General features: G+C 42.0%; 2 protein-coding genes across 4 annotated transcripts in view; one reads left to right on the forward strand and one right to left on the reverse strand.

The window, feature by feature from the left end:
* Positions 1-10,120, reverse strand: part of stk26 (serine/threonine protein kinase 26) — a 23,588-nt gene extending 13,468 nt beyond the window's left edge. Inside the window, exon 1 of one of the 2 annotated variants that reach the window (XM_034164056.1) lies at positions 9,887-10,119. In XM_034164056.1, the coding sequence (XP_034019947.1) occupies positions 9,887-9,907 (21 nt within the window). In that variant the 5' untranslated portion in view covers positions 9,908-10,119. Of the gene's footprint in view, positions 1-9,886 lie in introns of both variants that reach the window. The other variant, XM_034164055.1, reaches the window with a different exon arrangement.
* Positions 5,684-23,522, forward strand: zgc:77880 (zf-DHHC domain-containing protein). 2 transcript variants are annotated; one of them, XM_034164058.1, is made up of 9 exons: positions 5,684-5,856; positions 13,087-13,175; positions 13,412-13,485; positions 13,855-13,967; positions 14,084-14,145; positions 14,988-15,102; positions 15,285-15,357; positions 18,560-18,716; positions 19,147-23,522. In XM_034164058.1, the coding sequence occupies exons 2-9, from the start codon at positions 13,088-13,090 to the stop codon at positions 19,236-19,238; spliced, it is 774 nt and encodes a 257-aa protein (XP_034019949.1). In that variant the 5' UTR covers positions 5,684-5,856; position 13,087; the 3' UTR covers positions 19,239-23,522. The 2 variants fall into 2 exon arrangements, with proteins under 2 accessions (XP_034019949.1, XP_034019948.1); XM_034164057.1 differs by lacking the exon at positions 5,684-5,856 and adding an exon at positions 11,264-11,411.
* Positions 23,523-26,799: the final 3,277 nt, after the last annotated feature.

Below are 26,799 nucleotides of genomic sequence, written 5' to 3' on the forward strand. Positions count from 1 at the left end.
GTTTGGGGGGGGCATTTAGGGGTCTTTGAACTCAATCTGGTCTGTCAAACATGCAAACATTCAACTGCTGAGGAAAACTTGGACACAGCTGTGGAAACTGTGGAACAGTGGCACTGGTGTCCAAATAACTGAGGAGGAAAAAAAAAAAAGGCTCTGCATGTACGTGAGTGTACTGGAGGTCAAAAGTCACAGCTGCTGGAAGAGGAAGTAAAAACATTCTCAGTAATGACCTTTACTGAGATGCATCATGTGGAAAAACAATAAAAACCAAAAAAACTTCCCTCTTTTCAATAATTCCCATTTCTTTTAAAAACACAAAAACATGACGTGACATGTTCAGTTGCCCACCGCTGCAAACACTATCTGAACCCAACCTCGGGACTCTCCATTCGCCCATTTCCTCAGTTCCAGTCTGAACAAGAACAGCACTCAAACAGCAATCCTGGGATTCTGGGTTATGATTAATATCACTGCATGTTAAAACAAAGGTTGCTGGTTTGATCGCAGCTAGGTCTGTGTGTTGAATCGTTCTTGAGCAACACACTGAACACCAAATTTCTGCTCTAGTCAAAAGCCCCCCCCCAAAAAAACCAACAAAAAAACTGTACAGTTAGTCAGGAAATTAACCCAGCTATAAAATCTTCAATTATGAATAGCAGACCTAAGGGTTGATAAACAGCATGGTTCTCATATGGTCAGTAGGGCGCAGTCATTGTCCATACCAACATTTATAATGTCAGGACCACAATGGGCAAATGTGTCGTGCTGGCGCGCACAAAGGGCGGGGGGTTAATCACAGCAGAACCGTGGAGGATATCTGTCCACAGGAGGCAGCATGGACCTGGACATGGTTCTCCAGCTTGCGATCACGCACCATCGGTGCGTGATGATGCCAGTTGGGACCTCTTTGATGGAGCAGACCTGGATCTTATTCTCCGGCCAACAATTGCACATGATCCATGCGTGACAACTTCTTTCATGGTGTGGTCTTTACATATTTAATCTTGGAAATCATTCTATGAGTGGGTGAGTGCTCTGTTAAGTTTTTTTCCTTTTGTATGTTGTTCTCCTCAGTGAAGCTGGAAGGCTTTGCTATTTTTATGTTACTTTGAGAGAGTCTGTAATATTTTTGATCTTGATTTGTGTAGAGTCTGTTCTCTGTACCGCAGCAGCAGCACGCTATTTTAATGCCATTATAGCTACCACCATGAACGTGCACACGGAACTCTCATGCTGCCTGATCACACAGATGTATTTCTTAGATTTTTCACAGTTATATTGATGACAGCACTTGAGGATTTGAAGTTGCATTTAGTTTAAAATGAACTTATCAGTTTCGCTCATTTTGCCTGGATGTTGGCTGGTTATTGGCACTGTGCCCATTCTGAATAATTATATTTTGATGCACATCCTGTCAGGGAGAGGGTAGCAACACATCAAATAAGGAGAAAAGCCAACAATGGCTGCAAAGATCTTGACCCAAGTTTTACATCCGTAAAAGTAACTACACATACACAAATAATCAAAATTTTGGGATTTTTGGTGTCTCTCATAAACACGCGCACACACAGAGTTTCTTTCAGGTTTCATTGTGGCACAGCCTGTGATTTGACTGCAGCCCTGAAAAGTTGCAGCCATGTAAATGACAAAGAGCAGAAGAAAAGCGGGACACACCCTCGTGTTTGATCAGGGTCATCAGTGTTGACACGACTGCAGGTGGCTTCCCTGCAACGTCTGCCACATTGTCATGGCAACAGTTGCCTCAAGCTGCCCATACTCTACAATACGACAGCGCCACAAATGACAACTGCCTCCAATGACAGCTTCAAATTAAACCTGTCTGTGATCAGGACTGTTCAAAAACTAATGGAGATATTCTCATTTGATGGGCAAAAGAGTTGGAAGTTTAAAAAAAAACTTGCTCGATGAATCTGTCTGATATCAACCAGATTTTACCTAATAACATATGATTTAAATTTTTTTTTTAAATAAATAAGAATTTCTTGCAAACAAACATACTAGTTTGGCCAAAGTAAGTGAAGCAACCGGGACAATCTAGCAAGCTGACAAGTTACCTAGATAATAAATTAAACTCTTAAAATGATGTGTATTTTTAGTATTCATTTGGGTTTTAAAAACGATGACAAACTACATCTGGTTCTGGAACCATTTTATACAGTAGTGTTCAGAATAATAGTAGTGCTATGTGACTAAAAAGATTAATCCAGGTTTTGAGTATATTTCTTATTGTTACATGGGAAACAAGGTACCAGTAGATTCAGTAGATTCTCACAAATCCAACAAGACCAAGCATTCATGATATGCACACTCTTAAGGCTATGAAATTGGGCTATTAGTAAAAAAAAAAAAGTAGAAAAGGGGGTGTTCACCATAATAGTAGTGTGGCATTCAGTCAGTGAGTTCGTCAATTTTGTGGAAAAAACAGGTGTGAATCAGGTGTCCCCTATTTAAGGATGAAGCCAGCACCTGTTGAACATGCTTTTCTCTTTGAAAGCCTGAGGAAAATGGGACGTTCAAGACATTGTTCAGAAGAACAGCGTAGTTTGATTAAAAAGTTGTTTGGAGAGGGGAAAACTTATACGCCGGTGCAAAAAATGATAGGCTGTTCATCTACAATGATCTCCAATGCTTTAAAATGGACAAAAAAAAAAAAAAAAAACTGACGCGTGGAAGAAAACGGAAAACCATCAAAATGGATAGAGAATAACCAGAATGGCAAAGGCTCACCCATTGATCAGCTCTAGGATGATCAAAGACCATCTGGAGTTACCTGTAAGTGCTGTGACAGTTAGAAGACGACTGTGTGAAGCTAATTTATTTGCAAGAATCCCCCACAAAGTCCCTCTGTTAAATAAAAGACGTGCAGAAGAGGTTAGAATTTGCCAAAGAACACATCAACTGGCCTAAAGAGAAATGGAGGAATATTTTGTGGACTGATGAGAGTAAAATTGTTCTTTTTGTGTCCAAGGGCCGCAGACAGTTTGTGAGACGACCCCGAAACTCTGAATTCAAGCCATAGTTCACAGTAAAGACAGTGAAGCACGGTGGTACAAGCATCATGATATGGGCATGTTTCTCCTACTATGGTGTTGGGCCTATATATCGCATACCAGGTATCATGGATCAGTTTGGATATGTCAGAATACTTGAATACTTGAAGAGGTCATGTTGCCTTATGCTGAAGAGGACATTCCCTTGAAATAGGTGTTTCAACAAGACAATGACCCCAAGCACACAAGTAAATGAGCAAAATCTTGGTTCCAAACCAACAAAATTAATGCCTCGCAGATGTGAAGAAATCATGAAAAACTGTAGTTATACAACTAAATACTAGTTTAGTGATTCACAGGATTGCTAAAAAAGCAGTTTGAACATAATAGTTTTGAGTTTGTAGCGTCAACAGCAGATGCTACTATTATTGTGAACACCCCCTTTTCTACTTTTTTTACTAATAGCCCAATTTCATAGCCTTAAGAGTGTGCATATCATGAATGCTTGGTCTTGTTGGATTTGTGAGAATCTACTGAATCTACTGGTACCTTGTTTCCCATGTAACAATAAGAAATATACTCAAAACCTGGATTAATATTTTTAGTCACATAGCACTACTATTATTCTGAACACTACTGTATCTGCAGAAGACATTAAATGCAGTTTAACCAGTAGCGGTTTAAATGCTAATATAACCACAAATGGATATGTATCTGTGCCTTAACGGTGTAGGCGCGGAGTTGAAGCTGTCAAGATTTAACAATACTTAACTTAACAACTACTGCACTAGTTCATTGTTGCTGTTTGTCTTTTGGCTGCCCCCATTTGTTCAGGGTCGCCACAGCAGATCCAGCAGATCCGACAGTGGTGGGCACAGTTCAGCTAATCCAATAACGGATTATTATCAAAGCTAATGTTTTTGCTAGTGGATTAGCTTTTCAGATAACTTTTAAAACCATCAGCAGACCAATTATCTTCCAATAAATTTAGTTTCAATCACTTTCATTCCGCTAACTTTTTATTTTTTTTTATTTTTATTTTTTTTGCTGGTAAAGTGAGCAAAGTTTAATGGTGAAAAACATTTGTAACCCATAAAATCAAACATTTTAGTCCACCTATTGTGTGTTTGTGGCTGTCGCTTGCAGATAACGCCAAAACGTAATTGGCCGGTCGACACAGGGAGCATTGTGGGTAGTGTAGTTCAGGTTCACTTTGGACTTAGTGAGTGTTACCATCCGTTCGATGCAGAAACAAAACAAAAACAGACTCATTTTAACATTTTATTTTACTTTATTTCTTTGTGGCTGATGGCATAATCTATTCACCAAGACTTGGTGGGAGAGAGGAGATCTCATGGCGCAGCTGTGTTACAGAGGGACTTTTCTTTGACACTGTTTTGGATAATCAGGATGCTTTATGTGAATTATTTCTTCAGAATTTAATGGACCCCACTGAAACTAACAGGTAAGAATTTATATTTACTGTGTGTCTTTTACTCTGCTAATCAATGCATTAATGGATGTATTTCAGTTGTTTTAAGCTGCAGGGTTCAAAGCGTGTGAAAAAAGCAGCAGCTTTTAGTTCGTAAATGACAGTGTATCTAATACAGAGATCAACTGTGACTTCTAATACTGTGTTTTACTGCTTTTGAAAGATGACAGTGTTTGGGGTTTTATTTTTTTATTCATTCATTTTTCGTACATTCTTTTTGTTTGTGATCCTTGAATTTACCCAGCAGCCCCTGCGGCGCTTAAAGTGAAACTGGTTTATCAGAAGCCGACAGTGTAATCTGATGTGACCGCATCTGAATCAATACTAAAAGTTATGAGTTATCTGTAATAAAGATACTTTTTTTTTTAGCAGTTTATCGGTTTAGCGTCATAAAAGACAACTTTTCAGTTATTGGATTAATGGTCATCAAAGCTAACTTTTTGGTTAGCTGTGCCCACCACTGGGATCAGAGTAGTCAACGGAACACTTACATGAATAAAATAACTTTGCTGTAGCTGAGCTGAAAGCCATCGCGAGTTAAACTCCTCCTAAACATATGTTCTAACACAGTTAATGTTCCTTTAATCACTTATATCACTTCATATGTCGGTTGTATCAAAGTTGTTTGCGACTGGGTATTAACATGGATTTATGGCCAAATAACACCAACCATAAACTACTGCAAGTACTGTATTTCTTTTGTATAGATTACTCAAGTTAATACTTCTCAAAAACCATGTGACACAAATTAAAATTTGGAGTGAAATTTCATTTTCAAAAATGTCACCGAGTCCCATGTTGCACAGTCTAAAACCTATAAATAATGACTAAGTTTAATTAAAACAACAAAACAAACCCTTCTGCATGTGATGATGAACATTCATGCACCAAATGGACCGAGAAAGCAACTTTAACTTTTTTTTTTGCCTGTTTTATCACATATATTGCTGGATGGATTACAGTGAGACTGTTTCTGCACAGAAATTGACCAACTGTGTGACATAATCCATTCATTTCTGATTACTGAGCAATGGTTGTAGTTTAAAGCTCAGGTCACAAATCCAAAAAAACTCAGCAGAAAGGATGTGGTATCAATCTAATCAATCGTCGACAGATAAAATGGGCTCCATGAGTGAGCAAGTTTATGCACAGAAATTTTCGTCATCAAAAAATTTAACTATTATTTTCTGATTGCTTAATAAGCAGTTACCAGCAATGACTGAACAAAGTTTGCTTCAGTCAAGCAATGCTGACTTGCACTCAGAGGTGGGCGTTTCTTTGTAGTCCCAGAGCAATGACTCATGAATGAACACACTGTCTGACACGTTTGGCCAACTTCGTCATTGGCATATGGTATTTTTTCCCACAAAAACTAATATTAATCATGGGGCTGTTTTGTTTTTTTAATGCAAAGTCAACTGATGCTACCACCAGGATCGGGGTCAATCCCAGAATGAATCTGACTTTACTGGCCAATTCTATATTTTGGGATTGTAAATGAAAATTTCTAAAGTGGAAGGTACTGAAATTAAAGATTATGAAACGATAAAAGGAATTCAAATAAACTGAGCATATTTACTCTGATGAAAGATTTAGGTGAAGAAAAACTCTGTCACTTTTAATTATAGGAAGAAACCTCAAGCAGGCCAAGCTCAGTGGGGTGACCATCCGCTTTGGCCATACAAATAAAATAAAAGTACAAAGTGCTAAACAATTATATACCGTCTAGTTCTCACATTGACAGCTAGCTGAAAGGACAACCCGGAGACAAAGACCAGAGTGCCAGCAAAATAAACCGCAGCCATAAATCAGTGAGAGCATCAATGGCAGATTAGTCATCAAAACAGGAAATTCCAAGCAAGCTAATTATTCATTACGCAAGTGCGCTGAGAATGTCAAACTGCTGGGGTTAAAAAATTACAGCCTTATGAAGATGACCTCACTCACACTTTGGTTGTTGGGAATGTCACAAAATACTGAACGAGACATTTTTCAACCCAATAGCTAAACAACTTATAGCACTGGAACCACAAATTATTCCATAAACAGTGTCAAACATAAGTGATAGCACTGTTTGGGAAAAACTATTCACAAACAAACCTTTGGTCTAAAGGACTGTTGCTTTTCCAAAAACACTGAGCCAGTAAACCACTGTCCAAGTATGTCTCAGCATTATACAATGCAAACTGTGTGTCAGGATCTGTGCTGCCAGGTGTTTTGTTTTGTGCCCTAGTTTCGTTCCCACCCACTGGGATTGAATAGTGCAGACACCGCAACATGACGAGCAGCCTGTCACACAGGTAGACACACCTGAGATCCGGCCAAACAGGAGGAGGGACACAAAGCCAACAAACGCACATTTTAGTAGTGCAGAAAGACGCTATATGCAAAAGTGATACAAGGTTTATTTTGAAAATTAAAAGGTTATAAATCGCATCGTTAGAACACAGGAAAGCAGAGCCACATCTCTGAGTTGGATTATCGCTTTCCATAAAATCAAAGTCATGAGGAGAATATTAGAAGAATTCCAGGGTGGTTCAGGATATTACAGGGAACTCGGTATGTTATCACAAACACATCAATGCCAACATTTGCTGCTTTACTTCAGTGTGATTTGAATATTTAGGAGTTTTGATCAGACAAAACAAGATATTAAAGATGGGGCTATAAAAGGAAACCAGGCAGGATGGGCTTGAGACCCCTAACCTTCTTGGTAGAAGGCAAGAGTGTTAACCACTGAGTCACCATCCTGCTCCAGTCAACACTACTAGTCACATAAGAGGGAGGTATTGTCATGGGATCAAGTTAGATATAGGGTCAGGGGTTTGAGGTAGGGTAGACAATGCCCGAATAATACCTGTGCACCACGTCTGACTGTTCCTTACAGTATGAGATTCAGAAATACTCTAGATTGTTATTTGGACCAAACCAAAATTCTAGTGGTATTTCAAATTTACAAACATTTCACGCATTTTACTAAACCTGAATCTTAACCTAGGCAGCATGTGGCTTTGTGTTTAGCACTACTGCCTCACACTGAGAAGGTTCCAGATTTGTTTCCGACATTGTCCTTTTTGTGTAGACTTTGCATGTTCTTCCTGTGTTTCCCTACAGGTATTCTTGCTTCCTCCCACTTTCAAAAATACTGAGCCCCGTAGGTGGGAGTGTGAATAAATTTGTCAATATCTTGACGCTTTGACGGACTATCAGTCTGTCCGGGGTGTAGCCCTGCCCTCACCCGGTAACTGGACTCATCGCCTCTATGGTCGCTTCACCCTCACCACTATGCATCACATCCATGTCACCAAATCACTGCCAAACCACACCACTAAGACAGGATTTAATTGAATTTCTTGTGAGGTTATAACACGTTAATATAGGTTAGCAGCTAAATAATGCAAGCTAGCTTTCAGATACACCTACAACGCTAGTTACCTTCATGTCTGCTATAGCTAACACAAGCTAAGCTAAGTCTATAACCTTGTTTACATTTATAAGAAATGAACGTTAGCGCATTTTTGTGTTTGAATGCGGCAGTGGTTAGAATGGTTTCAATGGAGACTTTACCAAGACGCAACTCTGTGGAAGGTGAGATATTTTACCAGGTAAATAAGCTTCAAATGATGGAAAACATTTTGTAATTGTCATAAAAAGAAGGCGGTGCGGCTGTGACGCATTGTGGTTGTGGGTTGATAATGTGATGAGGCGATGTGGTTATGGTGTGATGTGACAGTTTATAGTCAAGTTACAGCACCCACTTGGTCAACTCATAGCACCTTGGTCATGTCGTAGGATGTGGTTAGAGTTAGCTGGCAGCTCTGGTACATGTAAATAAAAGTGAATAAACTGCTGTATATGTCTGATCCCCGCCCTGAACAGTCCTTGTTTGCATAGACGTGAAATCCATCATACTGTGTTGAAAAAGAGTTTGTGATTTGTGCAATTTACTGCTTGTTACTCAATCAGCGAGCGTAACTAAAGCTCTGTTTACCGCACAGGATAACGCCACGCTAAACAAGTGTCAACCTGCTATTATGCTAACGGACTTTAAATAATGAAGTGGTTACAGTTATGGCAGCTGCTGTTAAGGTTAAGATGTCACGTAACTGCCATAATAATAGCCTACCAACACATAGTTACAGTTACCATAGCGATATACACGGCCATAAAATAAATTACTGTCACAACTCGACAAATCGGTCAAACAAACAAAACCTAGCAGCTGTAACACACAGTCCGCTTGCTGATTTGAAAAGTGGTACAACCTGACCAAGGTGCTATGAGTTTGTAGGTGATGTGAGTTGACCTGATACCAATGTGACACCCCCTCCAAAAAATGACTACTGGAATAGATTCCAGTCCACTCTGACCACTAACCGGAATAAACAGGTTTAGAAGATGGATGGCCAGACGTAAACCGAAACATTTATTCTCATCCTAAACCGTGTAAGATAAAGTAATTTGCATGGTTGCTTGAGTAGGGATGGGAATTGATGTTTTTATCTATATCGATGCCTTTATCAATTCTGCTTATTGGTCTAATTCTTTATTGATTCCTTTAACACATTGGATATTCTTCCATTACTGTAAGAGAAATTACTTTGGCTATTTGTCCGGAAAACATTGTGATGGGAGCATGAGAGAGCGTCGTGGGGGGGGGTCTAAGGTGGTATGGTTAGGGTTAGCGGAAGGGAGAGGGTAAGGTTATAGTTAGGGGAATGGGTTGGGTTACAAATAGCAAAATAAAAAACACTGCATCATGAAAAAATTAAAAACCCAGTGACCTGCTAAAGTGCGTCATAAAGAGTGCGATGACATCACCACGTGACCTGCTAAAGTGGGTCACGTGGTGATGTCATCGCGCTCTACTACTCAGTGTGTTCCAGACTAATCGTACAAATAGCCAAAGTAAGTGTTCTTCCGGTCATGGAAGAATATCCACTGCCTTTGTTTAATTTCCTGTGTGAGGAGGGGAAAAAAACGTACATCCATCTGGGTCAGCAGCCTATAATTAGGTTGCGGCCAGAAATGACTGTCTGACGGGCCTTAGCTGGCCCTAGAGCTGTCAGTTTGAAACGCCAAAAAAAAAAAAAAAAAAAAAAAAAACTGATTAAGAGCAAAAACTCTGAAAGAATTCTAAGTGTCATGAGATCAAACACTTTACTTCACGGATCACAGTCTTGATTAGATCTTTATCAGCTAAAACGGCAGTTCAGGACTTTAATTGTTTTAGGAAATGACCTGTTGCTGCTCAATAGGGCGCGTTCGTTGTTGATAAACTGGTTTGGTGAAATCGAAGCCCAAAAAAAGAATAAAATAAATAAATAAATAAATAAACAAACAAACAGCATCGAGGCTGGAAAACTTCCACCTCAACACTTACCTGCATACCAGGAACTTCCATGGTTACTTCTGGGTCCGAACGCCCTGTTCCTCCTCCAGGTTCGTCCTCGTCCCCTTTCACTCCTTTACCTCCCTGTTAATGTGGGTTTCTGTTGCCCAAAAAACAGCAGAAATGAAGCGTTGTCCAACAGAAACGTGGTTTTTGGTTCACACAGCAAAGCAGAAGAAGTTAACAAACTAGAAACACATCCTGCGGCTACAAAAGCGCCGATGACGCGCTAAGCCCCGCCTACTTCAGAGGAGGGGCGAGCTGTGCGCGCGCGTCAGCCCGTCATCGGCCGTGCGTAAACGGTTTCGTAGTGATGGTAAATTTGTAACGGAACAGGTTCTTTTGGCTCTGATAAGAGTCGTTCGTTTTAGAATGATCAGTTAATGTAATCTGTGGTTCTATTTAGGGATTATTTCTTCATGTAGAAAGCATAGTGTTTATTACAATATTATTAATTCATAATTCATTTATTAGTGTGATTTTAAACAGTGTACATTAGTACATAAAAAGCACACATCATGCATAAATAGAAATTTAAAACAGGTTTTTTTTTTTTTACATAATTGTAAGAAATAGAAAAATGTTTAAAAAAAATATAAAACTGTCAGCAATATAGTCACAATTATACTATTGCCCTAAATAATTTTTAAATCAACTTGATTTATCCCAAAGGGAATTATTTTGCGAGAGTACAGAAACAGTGAACAGTAAACAATGGTTAGTTAAATGCACACAGAAAGTGTTACTAATAGAAATCAATAATTTTTACAATAAATACTATATATATATATATATATATATATATATATATATATATATATATATATATATATATATATATATATATGTATGTGTGTACTCATTGTGATAAATTCTTATGTATGAAATTTTATTCATACAAAATAAAGGAAAAAGAAAAAATTCTGGTGATATTACCAGAGTCAAAAATATTTATTAATTCGTATTTTCAAGTTATCCTTGAAACTCTTCACGCAACTACAAAAAAAGTTTCATATGACTGGTCACACGAGTCGAAGTAATTCGATGCAGCACTGCCCCCTTGTGGCCAAAACAACTATGACTATAAGCCTTTTTTGTGAAAGAGTCATTTTAAATTGACGCGTTTCGTGATTATAAAGTGAACCACGACCAAATATTTTTATGGAATAGATGCTGTAATTTCAATGACTTAAACAAATTAATATGTCAGTACGATCAACTGCACTAAATGTTGCATTCACGGTAACTCGGAATTTTTCTATATTTGCGCTCTCCCTCGGTCTTGAGTGTTTGATCATAAACATGATCCAAGTTTTTTTAATTCCCAGGTTCCTGGAACGCCGCAACGTATCTGGCGGAAACGGGAGGCAGGGGGCGGAGCCCGGCTGAAGATGGCGTCTTTTCGATGTAAGCGGGATCCTTGCGGATTTATCTGTCTCATTTTAACCTATTTCAGTGTGTTTTATGCGGACTACGTTGTCATTCAGTATGTCCTTATTCCTGCTTACTCTGGCAGGTAAGTATTTGATGTTTGTGTGAGTTTTAACCGGTTGACATTCTCGGCTCGAAGCTGTTCCAAGTCACTGACTGAAAACGTTTTTTTTTTTGTTTTTTTTAATTCACTAGGAACCTGTTTTGTGACTTGGCGCACAGTAAAAGGCATTCAGAAGCCTGTTTTATGACGTAATGCGTGTTTAAAAACCATTCGTGGGCATCCTGTTTTGTGGCGTAGGTTTGTTTGAAAGCATTTGGGAACCTGTTTTATGACGTAACGTCTGTTTAAAAAGGCCCCGGGAGCCTCTTGTATCATGTAACACGTGTTTACAAGGGGATCTGAACCCATTTTAAGACATAACCTGTGTTTACAAGGGTATATGAACCCGTTTTAAGACATAACCTGTGTTTACAAGGGTATATGAACCCGTTTTAAGACATAGCCTGTGTTTACAAGGGTATATGAACCCGTTTTAAGACATAACCTGTGTTTACAAGGGGATCTGAACCCGTTTTAAGACATAACCTGTGTTTACAAGAAGATCAGAGCTTGTTTTAAAACATAAGCTGTGTTTACAAGAAGATCAGAGCCCGTTTTAAAACATAAGCTGTGTTTACAAGAAGATCAGAGCCCGTTTTAAAACATAAGCTGTGTTTACAAGAAGATCAGAGCCCGTTTTAAGACGTAACCTGTGTTTACAAGAAGATCGGAGCCCGTTTTAAGACGTAACTTGCGTTTACAAGAAGATCGGAGCCCGTTTTAAGACGTAACTTGCGTTTACAAGAAGATCAGAGCCCGTTTTAAGACGTAACCTGTGTTTACAAGAAGATCAGAGCCCATTTTAAGACGTAACCTGTGTTTACAAGAAGATCAGATCCCGTTTTAAGACGTAACTTGCATTTACAAGAAGATCAGATCCCGTTTTAAGACGTAACTTGCATTTACAAGAAGATCAGATCCCGTTTTAAGACGTAACTTGCATTTACAAGAAGATCAGAGCCCGTTTTAAGATGTAACCTGTGTTTACAAGAAGATCAGAGCTCATTGTAAGACATAACCTATGTTTAAAAGGGGACAGAGCCTGTTGTAAGACATAATTGTGTTTAAGAGTTTGGGGGTCTATTTTATGACTTAACATGTGTTTAAAAATGGACTGGAGCCTGTTTTATGATATAACATGTATTTTAAAGGGTTAGGAACCTACATCATAACCTGTTTAAAAATGGAACGGACCTCTTTTGTAATGTAAAATGTGTTTGAAATGAGTTTGTGAACCTGTTTTATCACGTGTTAAAACAAGTTCCAGTCTGGAGCTTGTTCTGTGACATAAGGTGTGATTTTACAAGTCAATGGTGAGCGAGTGTTAACACATGTTAAAAAAAAAAAAAAAAAAAAAAAAAATGCATTCCTTATGTTAAGCCTATAAAAACCCTCTAGAATTTAAGATGCACTAAATTGAGCGCTGCTGTGTTATTTAGTTTGTTTTTATGCCCTTAATTGAAGTAACCAGGTACAGAAAATGAATGACTATTATTTATAATCTCTATGCGGTTCTAAATTTTTAACTCTGCTTTTCTAGCTGTATTTGCCTCGTAGCTCCTTCTTTTGTCACATGTACCAGAAGTTTTAGTTTTGTAAATGTTTTTAATTTTAGCCATGTGTTGGTGTGGTATTAAGGCTGGTTTTTCCCTCACAGCATGTGGTGTACTCTGCACGGAGCAGTATTTAATCTCATCCTGCTGCTGCTGCTGGCCTGTCACTCAAAAGCCGTCTTCTCAGATCCTGGTCAGTGTGTGTGTTTGTGTGTGTGATGTTACGGTCTTTTTTACGCGAGGGTAATTTAGTTTTTTCTCACTTTTTCAGTGGGCCATGTATTGGTTTTTAAATTTATTTGTGGAACTGGTGTAAACTAATGAGGAGCTTCACAAGGACAACGTTCTTTTTTTATGAGCAGAAAAAGTACAAAAATATTACATTTTATTATTGTGTAATGTCTTAATTTTATGTGTACTGTGTTGCAGGTGTGGTGCCTCTTCCAGACACTGCCATCGATTTCTCAGAACTTCGGTCACAGTCGTCTCGGATGAATGAGCGAGTGAGTGTGACACGTGAAACTTTACACAGTAGCTCAACCCCCCCCCCCCAAGCACTATGTGGTAAATATGGCCAGTCCAAGCCCCTGAACATGAGTAAACGTATAAAAAAAACATGTTTGATTAAATTTAACTGGGTAGTAGCCTACATCAGTCTTTCATTTATATTTATGATCACACAGAATTCCATGAAAGCAGCCAACGTTAATGAGCTGTATTGCAACCAGGCACTAGGGGGCAGTAGAGACATCACTTGCTATATAGCAGCTGTCCCACTCTCTGGTTTTTGTTGTTGTTGTTGTTGTTTTTTTTTCCTGACCTCTGATTGTCATTTTGTAGAATGAATACAGTTTCTGTTGCGCCCCATGCAGGGCTGTGAAGGATGGACAGTGTGCAGTAGGTGTGAAACCTACAGACCTCCCAGAGCGCACCATTGCCGCGTCTGTCAGAGGTGTATACGACGTATGGACCATCACTGTCCCTGGTGAGATGAGTGTCTCCACTCAGAACTCTTGTTTGTTTTTCTTGCCTCTCTCCTTCTGCCTTTTCATGTCTCAGAGCTTTTCCTCTATCTTTGTGTTCTCTCAAAATCTCTTTTAGGATCAACAACTGTGTCGGGGAGCTGAATCAGAAGTATTTCATCCAGTTTCTGTTTTACACGGGTGAGTGCATAATTATTCTACACGTGACTTATGAACAAACTAAGAGAAGTTAGTAACTTAAGTAAGTCTTGTGTTTGGAAGACGTCCTATATCGACCCCGATGTGCTGGTGCTTATCTCCAGATTCTGCAGCATCAAGAAGATGAGTCTACCAGAGTGGGACAAAGGCACTGTCAAGTCATTCTGATGTCATCAGTCTGCAAGTCCCAAGTCAGCTTGCAAACAATTGGTGGTCATTATGACTTGGGACTTGCTCGTTCATCACTTGAGTGACTTGATGGTGACTTCGTCCCACCTCTGAAGTCTACCAACTCCCATCTGGACAGGATGCCAGTCCAACACAGGTTACTTCCCCAGCCGAGGCATTACCCATTTACAGCTGGGTGGACTGAGACAGTGCAGATGAAGCCTTTTGTTCAAGGTCACAGTCAGGTGGTAGGAATGGAAGCTGTTGAGGCCTCTGCGATTATAAGGGAAGTCCTGCCGTTATTACTGTCCTACGAGCGCTACTACAATCTCTTCGCACTCCGTAAAGCATCATAAAACTAGTATAGTCTGGAATACGTGGTAATAAGAGGATTTTTATGACATCTACAACACTTTACTGTACAATGTTTGTACTACGAGTCACCTAGCGCTATGTGCTCGTAAAAATAGAACATCTGCGGGGCAATATTGAGAAAACGTGATAATGCAGCAGTGACAAGGGGAACGAGACGAATATGTACACGGAGTCTATAAAGGGGGGAAAAAACACAGCAGATGTGCATGAACTGCAGGACCAACATGGAAATCAAACTTTTCAAGGTAGTGTTTGTGATATTTTCTACTGAACCTGTGCAGGCATGGCCAGTCTGTACTCTTTGGTGCTCGTGGTGTCGGCCTGGGTGTGGCGGATAAGGAACGAGAAAGACGGCAATGCAGAAAAAGAAGAGATGCCCAGTAAGCATCTCATAGTGTGAGTATATAATCGCTGTCAAATTATTAACGTGTGAGCGATGCGTGAAGAGGACGCCATGTGTTTGATGATGTTACCCCAGAACGTCATGTCTTCAAATCCGTCGCAGGACTACTGTATGCACTGTGTGTATACTTGCAGTATTCTCAACATTTATTTGTGTTATTCTCTCTGTCTTTCAGTGCTCACTACATCATCCTCCTGGTGGAGTCGATCTTATTCGGCATCTTTGTCATGGTCATCTTCTATGATCAGGTAGAGACTTTTGCATGTCGGTGAACTTTAATCATAGTTTGGATTGACAGCAGTCAAAGATAAGTTATTTCCATATATTATGTTGAACTATGTTAGACAAATGAAAAGTAATAGTTAATGTAACATTCATGTTTTGTTTTTTGGGCTTGTGACTTCATTTAAAAAAAAAAAAAAAATCAAATATTTAGAGGGAATTTTCAACTTCATTGCAAAATTTGAAAATAGAAGACATTTATTTACTTTATTACTGGACCGTCAATGCTGACTTGCAGTACCTTAAGGGCCCACGCTTTGGGAATCGCTGATGTAAAACGCTGACAGTTTAGACAGCAATTAGCTTCTTACTCCTTTTTGGAGAAAAAAAAAGTTTATGTATTATTTATACAACTTGTATTTCTGATTATGTTGTTTTTTGCTTCTTTTTTTATACACACACACACACAATTCAATTAATATTTTTCTACATACTTGCACACAATGTGTTCGGAAACTTTTTATTGTTTTTAAAAAGTTTTGACAGACATTTGCAAATAGATAATATAAATTTGACTTCCATCCATCCATCCATTTTCTTCCGCTTTATCCGGAGTCGGGTCGCGGGGGCAGCAGCTCAAGCAAAGACGCCCAGACCTCCCGATCCACACACACCTCCCCCAGCTCCTCCGGGGGAACCCCAAGGCGTTCCCAAGCCAGCCGAGAGATGTAATCCTTCCAGCGTGTCCTGGGCCTTCCCCGGGGCCTCCTCCCAATGGGACATGCCCGGAACACCTCTCCAGCGAGGCGTCCAGGGGGCATCCGGAAAAGATGCCCGAGCCACCTCAACTGACTCCTTTTGATGTGGAGGAGCGCATCTAAGGGGGCGCCCAGCCACCCTGCGGAGGAAACTCATCTCGGCCGCTTGTACCTGCGATCTCGTTCTTTCGGTCATGAGCCAAATCTCATGACCATAGGTGAGGATCGGAATGTAGATCGATCGGTAAATCGAGAGCTTTGCCCCCCTACTCAGCTCTCTCTTCACCACGACAGTCCGATACAGCGACCGCATCACTGCAGACGCTGCACCGATCCGTCTATCGATCTCACGCTCCATCCGTCCCTCACTCGTGAATAAGACCCCGAGATACTTAAACTCCTCCACTTGAGGCAAGGACACTCCACCGACCTGAAGAGGGCAAAGCACCTTTTTCCGGCCGAGAACCATGGCCTCGGATTTGGAGGTGGTGATTTTCATCCTGGACGCCTCACACTCGACTGCAAACCGCCCCAGTGCTCGCTGAAGGTCCTGATTTGATGAAGCCAACAGAACCACATCGTCCGCAAACAGCAGAGACGAGATTCTGTGGTTCCCAAACCAGACCCCCTCTACACCCTGGCTGTGCCTAGAAATTCTGTCCATAAAAATAATGAACAGAACCGGTGACAAAGGGCAGCCCTGGCGGAGGCCAACGTGCACTGGAAACAGGTTTGACTTACTACTGGCAATGCGAACCAAGCTCCTGCTGCGGTCGTACAGGGACCGGATAGCCCTTAGCAAACGACCCCGGACCCCGTGCTCCCGGAGCACTCCCCACAGGGTGCCCCGAGGGACACGGTTGAATGCCTTCTCCAGATCCACAAAACACATGTGGACTGGTTGGGCGAACTCCCATGAACCCTCGAACAGCCGATGGAGCGTGTAGAGCTGGTCCAGTGTGATGCGACCAGGACAAAAACCACATTGCTCCTCCTGAATCCGAGGTTCGACCATCAGTCGAATTCTCCTCTCCAGTACTCTGGAATAGACCTTACCGGGGAGGCTGTGGAGTGTGATCCCCCTATAGTTGGAACACACCCTCCGGTCCCCCATCTTAAACAGAGGGACCACCACCCCGGTCTGCCAATCCAGAGGCACTGTCCCTGATCGCCACGCGATGTTGCAGAGGCATGTCAGCCAAGACAGTCCCACAACATCCAGAGACTTAAGGTACTCAGGACGGATTTCATCCACCCCAGGAGCCTTGCCACTGAGGAGCTTTCCAACCACCTCGGTGACTTCTGCCTGGGTAATGGATGAGTCCGCCTCTGGGTCCCCAGTCTCTGCCTCCTCTTCAGAAGACGTGACGATGGGATTGAGGAGATCCTCGAAGTACTCCTTCCACCGCCCAACAACATCCCCAATCAGAGTCAACAGCTCCCCACCCGCACCGTAAACAGTGCCGGTGGAGAGCTGCTTCCGCCTCCTGAGGCGTCGGACGGTTTGCCAGAATCTCTTCGAGGCCGACCGATAGTCCTCTTCCATAGCCTCCCCGAACTCCTCCCAGACCCAGGTTTTTGCCTCTGCAACCGCACGGGCTGCGGCACGCTTGGCCTACCGGTACCTGTCAGCTGCCTCTGGGGTCCCACCTACCAACAAAGATAAGTAGGACTTCTTCTTCAGCTTGACGTCATCCCTTACTTCCGGTGTCCACCACCGGGTTCGGGGATTGCCGCCGCGACAGGCACCAGAGATCTTGCGACCACAGCTACAAGCGGCCGCATCAGCAGTGGAGGTGGAGAACATGGTCCACTCGGACTCCATGTCTCCAACCTCCCCCGGGATCTGGGAGAAGCTCTCCCGGAGGTGGGAGTTGAAGACCTCCCTGACAGAGGGTTCCGCCAGTCGTTCCCAGCAGACCCTCACGATACGTTTGGGCCTGCCAGGTCTGACCGGCTTCCTCCCCTCCCAGCGGATCCAACTCACCACCAGGTGGTGATCGGTCGACAGCTCTGTCCCTGTCTTTACTCGAGTGTCAGACACGTGGCCGAAGGTCAGATGATACGACTACAAAGTCGATCATCGACCTCCGGCTCAGAGTTTCCTGGTGCCACGTGCACTTATGGACACCCTTGTGCTCGAACATGGTGTTCGTGATGGACAAACTGTGACTAGCACAGAAGTCCAACAACTGAACACCACTCGGGTTCAGATCAGGGAGGCCGTGCTTCCCGATCACCCCCCTCCAGGTCTCACTGTCGCCGCCCACGTGGGCGTTGAAATCCCCCAGGAAAAACAATGGAGTCCCCATTGTTCTCAGTCATAAAGTCATAAATTTGACTTGACCTCACAAAATGATGAAAATACGAAGTGTGATGACGTGATGTTCCAGACTTGTACAAGTATCTTGGGGTTAAATCTGGATTTTTTTAAATTTTTTTTACATATCCATAATGTCTCCTCCAACAGCTGGTCTCCATAGTAACAGATGAGACTCCCATTGAGCAGATGAGGAACAGACTGATGATGGACAAGAGCTCCTCCTCGTCCTCCTCCCAGTTGCCCCACCATCCAACGCACTCACGCAAGCCGAAGCTCGCACTGTTGCGTGAAGTCTTTGGAAGAGGTCCTTTTTTATTATTTTTATTTACATTCTCTGCTGTTTATTTCACAGGTGTAAATAATACAAAGGAGTAGTGCCTCCTAGTGGCCGGTGGAGCCATGATGGCGAAGCAGTGATGGATATTTTTGAATTTTCTTTGTCTAGAAAGATGAAGTGGAGGATATTAATTTATTTCTAACTTTTTTCTACAATGAAAGTTCATATTATTTTGGGTTCTGGAACTCGGGAACACTGGAAGCTACGTGGGATTAGAAGTGAAGTTGCATCAGTAAGGTCATCGTGTGAAACGTGTGCCAAATGCTCTACAGGAGCTGATGTGATGACCCCCAGCAACTGGGGCAAAGGCAAAATAAAAAAAAAGGGATAATTTGTAAATTATTGCAGATTGAAAAATGCTTTATATTTAGTGAGCAGGTTTTGTGTTTCTGTCCAGGTTCTATCATCTGCTGGCTGCTTCCTCTCCACTCTAGTCCTCCGACGGTCGGCGGGATCACGTACTCTGCCTTGCCCGACTATGATGTCTGAGCTTTGGCCTGTGATGGAGTCAGAAGGAAAGGTGTGTGTGTGTGTTGTGTGTGTGTGTGGGGTGATGGATTTCTTATGTCTTAGTCTTGGACCTGTGAGATGAAGAGGAAGGAGGGAGAGATGAAGATGGATGGAGAGAATGTAGAACTGGGGAGTAGGTGAATGAAGCCCCAGGGACTTAAAACACGTCACCATCAAATCTCCAGCCTAATGATTTTTTTTCCTTTGGGGAGGTGTGTGTGTGTTTGGGGGGGGGGGGGGCTGTTTGTGCTTTTGCACTGGCATTCTCTGATTACTATGTTTTGTGGAGGCGCCCCCTTGTGGGCACTGATGTCTGTTGTTGGTTGCACATGACAAAGGTGGAATTATTTGCACTGAAAGCTTCTGATACGTGATGAATTTTCCATTTGTAATTTTGGACACTGCGCCTAAAAAAAAAAAAAAAAAAAAAATTCTGCATTTCTTCCAGAATTAATTTTCTGTCTTTGCTAAAAGTTCCAGAAGCAATATTACGGTCACCGGACACTAATCCGCGACACTTAACGGTCCTGAATGCAGGTTCTTTTTGTGCTACTTTCTACACGCGTGTGCAGTGGATCAGGCCCATCAGTATCTATGATGTTTTTAGTATTTGCATAGGTTACATACAATTTTGTATAGTTGTGCAAAAAAAAAAAAAAATCGAGGAAAATATAAATTTTCTAGAATGTGGATTTCTGTGCAGACACTTGTTTCTGTTAAATTGGCTGCTAAAAAAAACACAATTTGATTTCGGCAAAAATATAAAAGTACCTCAGAGACAAAAAGAGATCAAAGGACATGAGCTCGACATTTAGACTTATAATTTGATGGACAGTGAACTCTTATTTCGAGATGACATAAAAGCTTTTCATTTTATATGTATTTATTTGGATACATTTTGGGGTCTTAATTCATGTTAAAGGGGATGTTTTCTATAATTACAGATGGACTGATATGAAAACTTAACGGGGCGAAAACGGGTTAAGCCCTAATTGTCGTAAGGTAAACAAATCTATGCGTTGATGTCGTTGTGCTGATGATTTTATAGTTCAGCTGGTGACATTTTGCTAGAAAATAGATCCTATAGGGAAGCCAAATTATGGCTATAAAATAACAGTGGACCAAAGTTGTTGTAGTTGATATAAAAGCTTACGTCTGCTGATGTTCTCTGACATATTAGTGCATCGCTGATGGATTTTGTTAATGATACTGTTTTAAGTTCAGGACCAACATCCATCAAAAAAAAACATTGCCTTTAATTTATTATAATTTAAGATAAGTTTATGATGTTTAAATTTCGCTTTTTGCACTCTTAAATGAAACGAGATACAAATTCCAGCATTACAGGCGTAACTTAAAGTTGCTTGTCATTTATCTTTTTAACCAATTTTTTCTGCCAATATTAAAGTATATTTCCTGAATGAACACTACTATTGTATAAATTGGAGAATAAATGGTTCATGATATAAACATGATGCCTTGAATTTGAGCAAGAAAGAGAAAATGGGCGAATTTGATAAATGTATCCTTTTATGTTTTTTCCACTAAAGCAAATATTTATTTTGAAGGACCAAAAAAAACTACTTTTTCATGCTGCTGTCTAAACAGTCACAATTCCATCACTGCATAACCCACAAACCACTTACGGTTAACATATTAAGAGGGATCAGACATACAGTAAAGATTATTTACCGTCTCATTAACTTGCGGTTTTCTTTTAAAACTTCTCAAATTACATTCGGGAACGTCTTTTTACATAGTCCCACATTCCTGCTTTCTAAAAAGAGGAACAAATTACTGACATGTAGCTGAAAATTGGTGTCATATGTCTGATAACAAATTGAGAGGATAAAGGTGGAACTCTAACCCACATTTTAACTAAAATGACTTAAAAATTGAGTAAATGCTGGGAACAAATTCTGAAAATGTGGTCACAATGTGAATTTTGTTTTGTCCCCCTCTGATGTCATATGATAATTTCTGTCTGAGAAATAAGTTAATATGATAAATAAGTCTCTATTACACAAACGTGCACACTGTGTAACCTCTCAGTATTCTTTCTGTCTTATGAAGGGATGTTTCTTCGATTATTTATTGTTTCAGTGAAGGTGAAGTTGCCTTTGTGCACCGATCTTATATCTCCTCTCTGCAGATTTCTCATGTTGAGTAGACCTGAGGAGAAGAACGTTACATTTTGGCGTGCACATTGTTTGCGATATTCACAAGGAAAATACAGTTTTGCATTATGTTTACTTTGTTTATTTTAATCCAGCATCACAAGGACGCCTCTGAGTTTTACAGTTTGTACAACGTTAAGACACCCTGTGGGACATTTGGGTAAAGTGAGCCACAAAAACTCTTTTAACAAATCAAACCATGCAAATTGACGCCTGTGCGTATTTGTTATTGCTACTATTATTGTTGTTGTTACTTATTTGGCGAGTATTGTGATTAAAACTTTCTGGAATAATTTGTTGTGTAACCCTCTAAGAACAAAGGATAGTGCAGCACTTACTGTTTTTTTTTTGTTTGTTTGTTTGTTTTGTCCGAGAAACTGCAGATACAAAGGGCAACATCACTGTGTGTTTTTATGTGTGTGTGTGTGTTCTGAATTCTTCTGATTGTGTTTCCAGTCTGGGCCAAACACAAGTCTCAGATGTACAGCAAAGAATTGATTACTGTGGGTAAATTCATTCACCATTACCGGTTTCAACAAACCCAAGTTACTGTCTTACTGAAAATGTGTCTTTATCTAACTCTGCATTATTTTATAACTTGTTTTTTACCAAACTATGATCTACTTTATACAGTTGATGTTACACTTGGACAGACGTTAAAAGCAGTTATCAGGGGTGTGTGTGTGTGTCCTTGTTTGTTATATCCCAGTTTCTAATATTTTCCCCCTCTGAGCAAAGAGAGCCTTATTTTCATTTAATTGCCTTATTTTTGCCTTTGATATTGTTTTATGTGTTAACTACAAGTGGAGTGAACTAGTATTTACTACTGTTAGATTTTTTTTAAGAAATACCCATGGTACTTAAAAGCTGAAACTTGTTTCCTAGCCCTGGTCCTTGAGACCCAAAGTACTGCACGTTTTCCCAGTAACCGCTGCCAGCCGTGGTCCACGTGCTCCGTGCACATCGAACTTGTCTTTGCCCAGGTTTGGTTTGTGTTAACTGTACATATTGAAGTGCTTATTTTATACCGGTGATGTGCAATTTTCATAAAGAGTTACTGAATCTGTTTATAATCTGTGCAAAACAAAACAAGGTTTGAAAGGTTTCTGACAAAAAAAAATCTATTGACACACCAAACATCCAATACTTGCTACTTGAATAATATACTTGAGTCAAAATATAACTGGGTAAATTTATTCTTCTATAAAACTGTTTAAAGCTTTTGTTCTTAAAATGTTTGACATCTAAAAACCAATGTTTGTTGAAGATGGAGAAACATTTCAGACTTGTTTTGTGTGTGGTAACTATCAGGGTACTTGATTTCATGTGATGCATTTTGATTTGTTTTTATATTACTGTTTGCATGTCAAGGTGCGTTTGTTTCAATTCATCTGGCCTCCTGATTCTTATTGTGAGACTTTTGCCCACCGATTACGGAAGTGAAACACGCGCACCTGTTTGCTGTTTGACTGACAGCGAGAAAGAATGTTTGTGTGTTTGAAGACCTGAAACTAACACGAACCACCAGCCGAAAGTGGAGGCGTTCAAAACTCTGGCCAGTTATTATTAACCTTATGTGGTTTTTACAAGATGGTATTTACCGACCTCCATGGGGGAATTAAAGGAACTACGCCCATTCCCCTTTTATCTATGGTGAACTTTACGTACAAATACTTGTTTTAATGCAGATGTTGTCCAATCAGGGCAAAGTAACAGAAATCACTAATCAAAATGTAGTTTACTTGATTAAAATTCTTTTTTTTTTTAAATATAAAAGTTATTTGTTACTGGAGAGCTCTGAAAGTCCAGTTGAGGTTGTTGATGAATCTTGTTGCCTGGACTGGAGATAATTTTAGATGAATAAATAATCATTCATTATTTGTAAATTTTTTAGCTTGGTGGACAGGAAAGTGAATTCCAGGAGTTGGATACGTTACATAATCACGCGGCTTTGACATTTAAGGCTGATCAAATGTTTTATTTATTGTTATTATCAAGAAACTGTGACCTGTGTGTTACTCCTTTTGAGATGCTGCTCTGGTTCGTTCAACTGAAAGTAAAACAGTAAAATGTCTTTTAATCTTCAGTGGGTCTTCTTTGTGTTTTTCTTTAAGGTTAACAACAACAACAAAAAAAAAAACAGATGAGCAACAACAGTTTCAATTCAGTTTATTGTTTTATTTATATAGCGCCAAATCAACAACCCCAAAGCAAACACACAGGCGACAGTGGTAACAAATACACAACACACAAGTCAATACGAACATTATCCAGACCAAACCAAAAGGAGACGTGGATATGCTTTTTATAAAATAAAAGGTCAGTTTCAGCAACAAAAATGTCTTGTAAGGGTCAAATAAGTTATATTTCCCCAGCAGGGGGTGTTACGATTGTATTTTGCATTTGCTCAATGTTCACGAGGTGTATAGTCGTTTCTGAGGGCAGCCCGTTTCACCAGTTCGTCCTTAATCTGTGGGACAAAAACCGGCTGAGGATGAGTTGGATCTGACCAAAAACACAATTTGTACTCACTTTGTGTCAATAAAACATATAACGTACTACAAAAGACACAAACCTGCTGAAAGGTGGAGTCTGTGCTGTCTGGAGTCACTTGAAAAAAGGTAGAAATCTTCAATTTCAGAACTACAACTAGAGGAGACACAGTGATTCAACATTAGAGTGGACACCAGTGTGAATAAAGAACAGAAATTAGTGTCATTGTTACACAACGCAGAAGGTGGAAACTGGAGTCATTTCATAGAAAAAGAAACTATCTTTAGAAACCTGCTCAGGTTGCAGTCACACCTGCTGTTTGATTCAGAAAAAGAAAAGAGGTAGAGGACATCTAAAAGTGTCTAACAGCTTAATGTGATTACTGTCACAAATGGAAAAGAAAAAGAACTACTTTTTGTTCCAGGTTCCGGAGTGATTAATGTTGATGTTGCTGGTGTCTGGATAAGAAGAGGTGAATGTAGGAGTTGTTGGCTCAAGGGTTAAAGGTGGAGTCATTGCCCTTGTCCAGTCTGCTGTCACAGCGCTTGTCAGCACCGTTGTCAAATTCCCAGTTGCAGTGCTTGTTGGCCCAGTCATCAGATACGCAGTCATTCCTGCGGTTGTTCGTGCGGTCGTCAGACCCACAGTTATCCCCGCTGTTGTGACGCCCACCAGCCCTGTCATCGAACTCACAATCGTGGCGCTCATCAGCCCTGTCATTGGCCCGGCAGTCATGGCGCTCATTGGTCCCATCGTCACACCCACTGTCGTTGCACTTGTCGGCCCTGTCATCAGACCCGTGGTCATGGTGCTTATCGGGTCTGCAGTTGTGGCACTCGTTGGCCCTGTTGTCAAGCCCATTGTGGCGTTTGTCAGATCCGCAATCACCCCTGTGGTTGTGGCATTCATCTGAGCCATAGTCTGGGCTGCAGTAGTGGTGGTCGTCGGACCCGTTGTTGAGGCTTCAGTAGTGACGGTCTTCGGGGCCGCAGTCACCCCCGCAGTTGTAGCGCTTGTCGGGCCCGCTGTTGTACCGCTCGTCTGCCTGTTTGTCAGACCCGCAGTCATGGCGCTCGACAGCCCTGTCATCAGACCTGCAGCCGTGGCGCTCGACAACCCCGTTGTCAGACCCACAGTTGTGGCATTTATCAGACCAGCAGTCATGCCTGCGGTCATCGGGCCCACAGTCGTGGCGCTTGTCGGCCGTGTCTTCAGACTTGCAGTCGTGACGCTCGTCGGCCCCACAGTCATTGCGCTTGTCGGCTGTGTCTTCAGACTTGCACTCGTGACGCTCGTCAGCCCCACAGTCATTGCACTTGTCAGACCAGCAGTTGTGGCACTCGTTGGTCCCGTCGTAGGACCCGCGGTCATGGCATTTGTAGGAACCGCCGTGATCCCCATGTTTGTGGCATTTGTCGGCCCTCTCTTCAGACTCTGAGTCGTGACACTCGTCAGAGTAACAGTCGTTGCGCTTGTCAGGCCCACTGTCATGGCGCTCATTGGTACCGTCATCAGACCCACAGTAGTGGTGTTTGTCGGACCCGCCGCCGTCCCCGCACTTGTGGCGTTTGTCGGACCCGCCGCCGTCCCCGCACTTGTGGCGTTTGTCGGACCCGCCGCCGTCCCCATGCTCGTGGCGTTTGTCGAACCCGCCGCCGTCCCCATGCTCGTGGCGTTTGTCGGACCCGCCGCCGTCCCCATGCTCGTGGCGTTTGTCGGACCCGCCGCCGTCCCCATGCTCGTGCCGTTTGTCGGACCCGCCGCCGTCCCCATGCTCGTGGCGTTTGTCGCACCCGCCGCCGTCCCCATGCTCGTGGCGTTTGTCGGACCCGCCGCCGTCCCCATGCTCGTGGCGTTTGTCGGACCCGCCGCCGTCCCCATGCTCGTGGCGTTTGTCGGACCCGCCGCCGTCCCCATGCTCGTGGCGTTTGTCGGACCCGCCGCCGTCCCCATGCTCGTGGCGTTTGTCGGACCCGCCGCCGTCCCCATGCTCGTGGCGTTTGTCGGACCCGCCGCCGTCCCCATGCTTGTGGCGTTCGTCGGACCCGCCGCCGTCCCCATGCTTGTGGCGTTCGTCGGACCCGCCGTAGTGGCACCCATCGGACCCGCAGTCGTTCTTGCGGTCATGGAGCCCGTCATACCCGCAGTCATCCCCGCAATCATGGTGTTTGTCTGACCCACAGTTGTCCCTGCGTTCATGGAGCCCGTCATACCCGCAGTCATCCCCGCAATCATGGTGTTTGTCTGACCCACAGTTGTCCCTGCGTTCATCTGACCCGTCGTCTGAGCCGTAGTTGTAGCAACCATCGGACCGGAACTCAGACCCGCAGTCGTAGCATTTGTTTGACCCGCTGTCAGATCAGCAGTCATGGCATTCGTCTGACCCGCCGTCGGACCCGCAGTCATGGTGCCCGTCGGACCTGAAGTTGAACCTTCAGTCGTCCTCGTGGTTATGGCGTTTGTCGGACCTGCAGGCATCCCCACAGTCGTGGCATTTGTCAGACCCGCGGTTGTGGAGCCCATTGGACCTGCAGTCAGACTCGCAGTCATAGTGCTAGTCGGCGCCTGGGTCGTAGTTGTTGTAGCTGTAAAATACAATAAATACAGAAAAATGATTTAACATGAAATCAGGAAATTTGCTGTGAAATGTTGACTGTTTACCCTTCTCAGCGATCACAATGACACATCGCAGCTCAGAATGATACTTGATTGATCTGTGAAATGTATCAAGAAAACAAGAATGACAAGGAAAAATATATAAATTGATGGAGTTTATCACAGGGACTTAAAAAAAAAAAAACAGATCAAATTTTGGGCTTGATCCTCCCATGTGCCTTCTGGCAAATTGTATCTGAAATTACACATCATTT

This window comes from Thalassophryne amazonica, chromosome 23, assembly GCF_902500255.1.
Source record: "Thalassophryne amazonica chromosome 23, fThaAma1.1, whole genome shotgun sequence".
Lineage (NCBI taxonomy): Eukaryota > Metazoa > Chordata > Actinopteri > Batrachoidiformes > Batrachoididae > Thalassophryne > Thalassophryne amazonica.

What these genes read in the sequence shown, in the direction of transcription:
- zgc:77880 (XM_034164057.1), top strand. Translation starts at nt 11,287, where the DNA reads ATGGCGTCTTTTCGATGTAAGCGGGATCCTTGCGGATTTATCTGTCTC. An exon ending in ATTCCTGCTTACTCTGGCAG is followed by an intron (nt 11,412 to 13,086) that starts GTAAGTATTTGA and finishes TTTCCCTCACAG; the next exon opens with CATGTGGTGTACTCTGCACG. An exon ending in CCAGTTTCTGTTTTACACGG is followed by an intron (nt 14,146 to 14,987) that starts GTGAGTGCATAA and finishes GAACCTGTGCAG; the next exon opens with GCATGGCCAGTCTGTACTCT.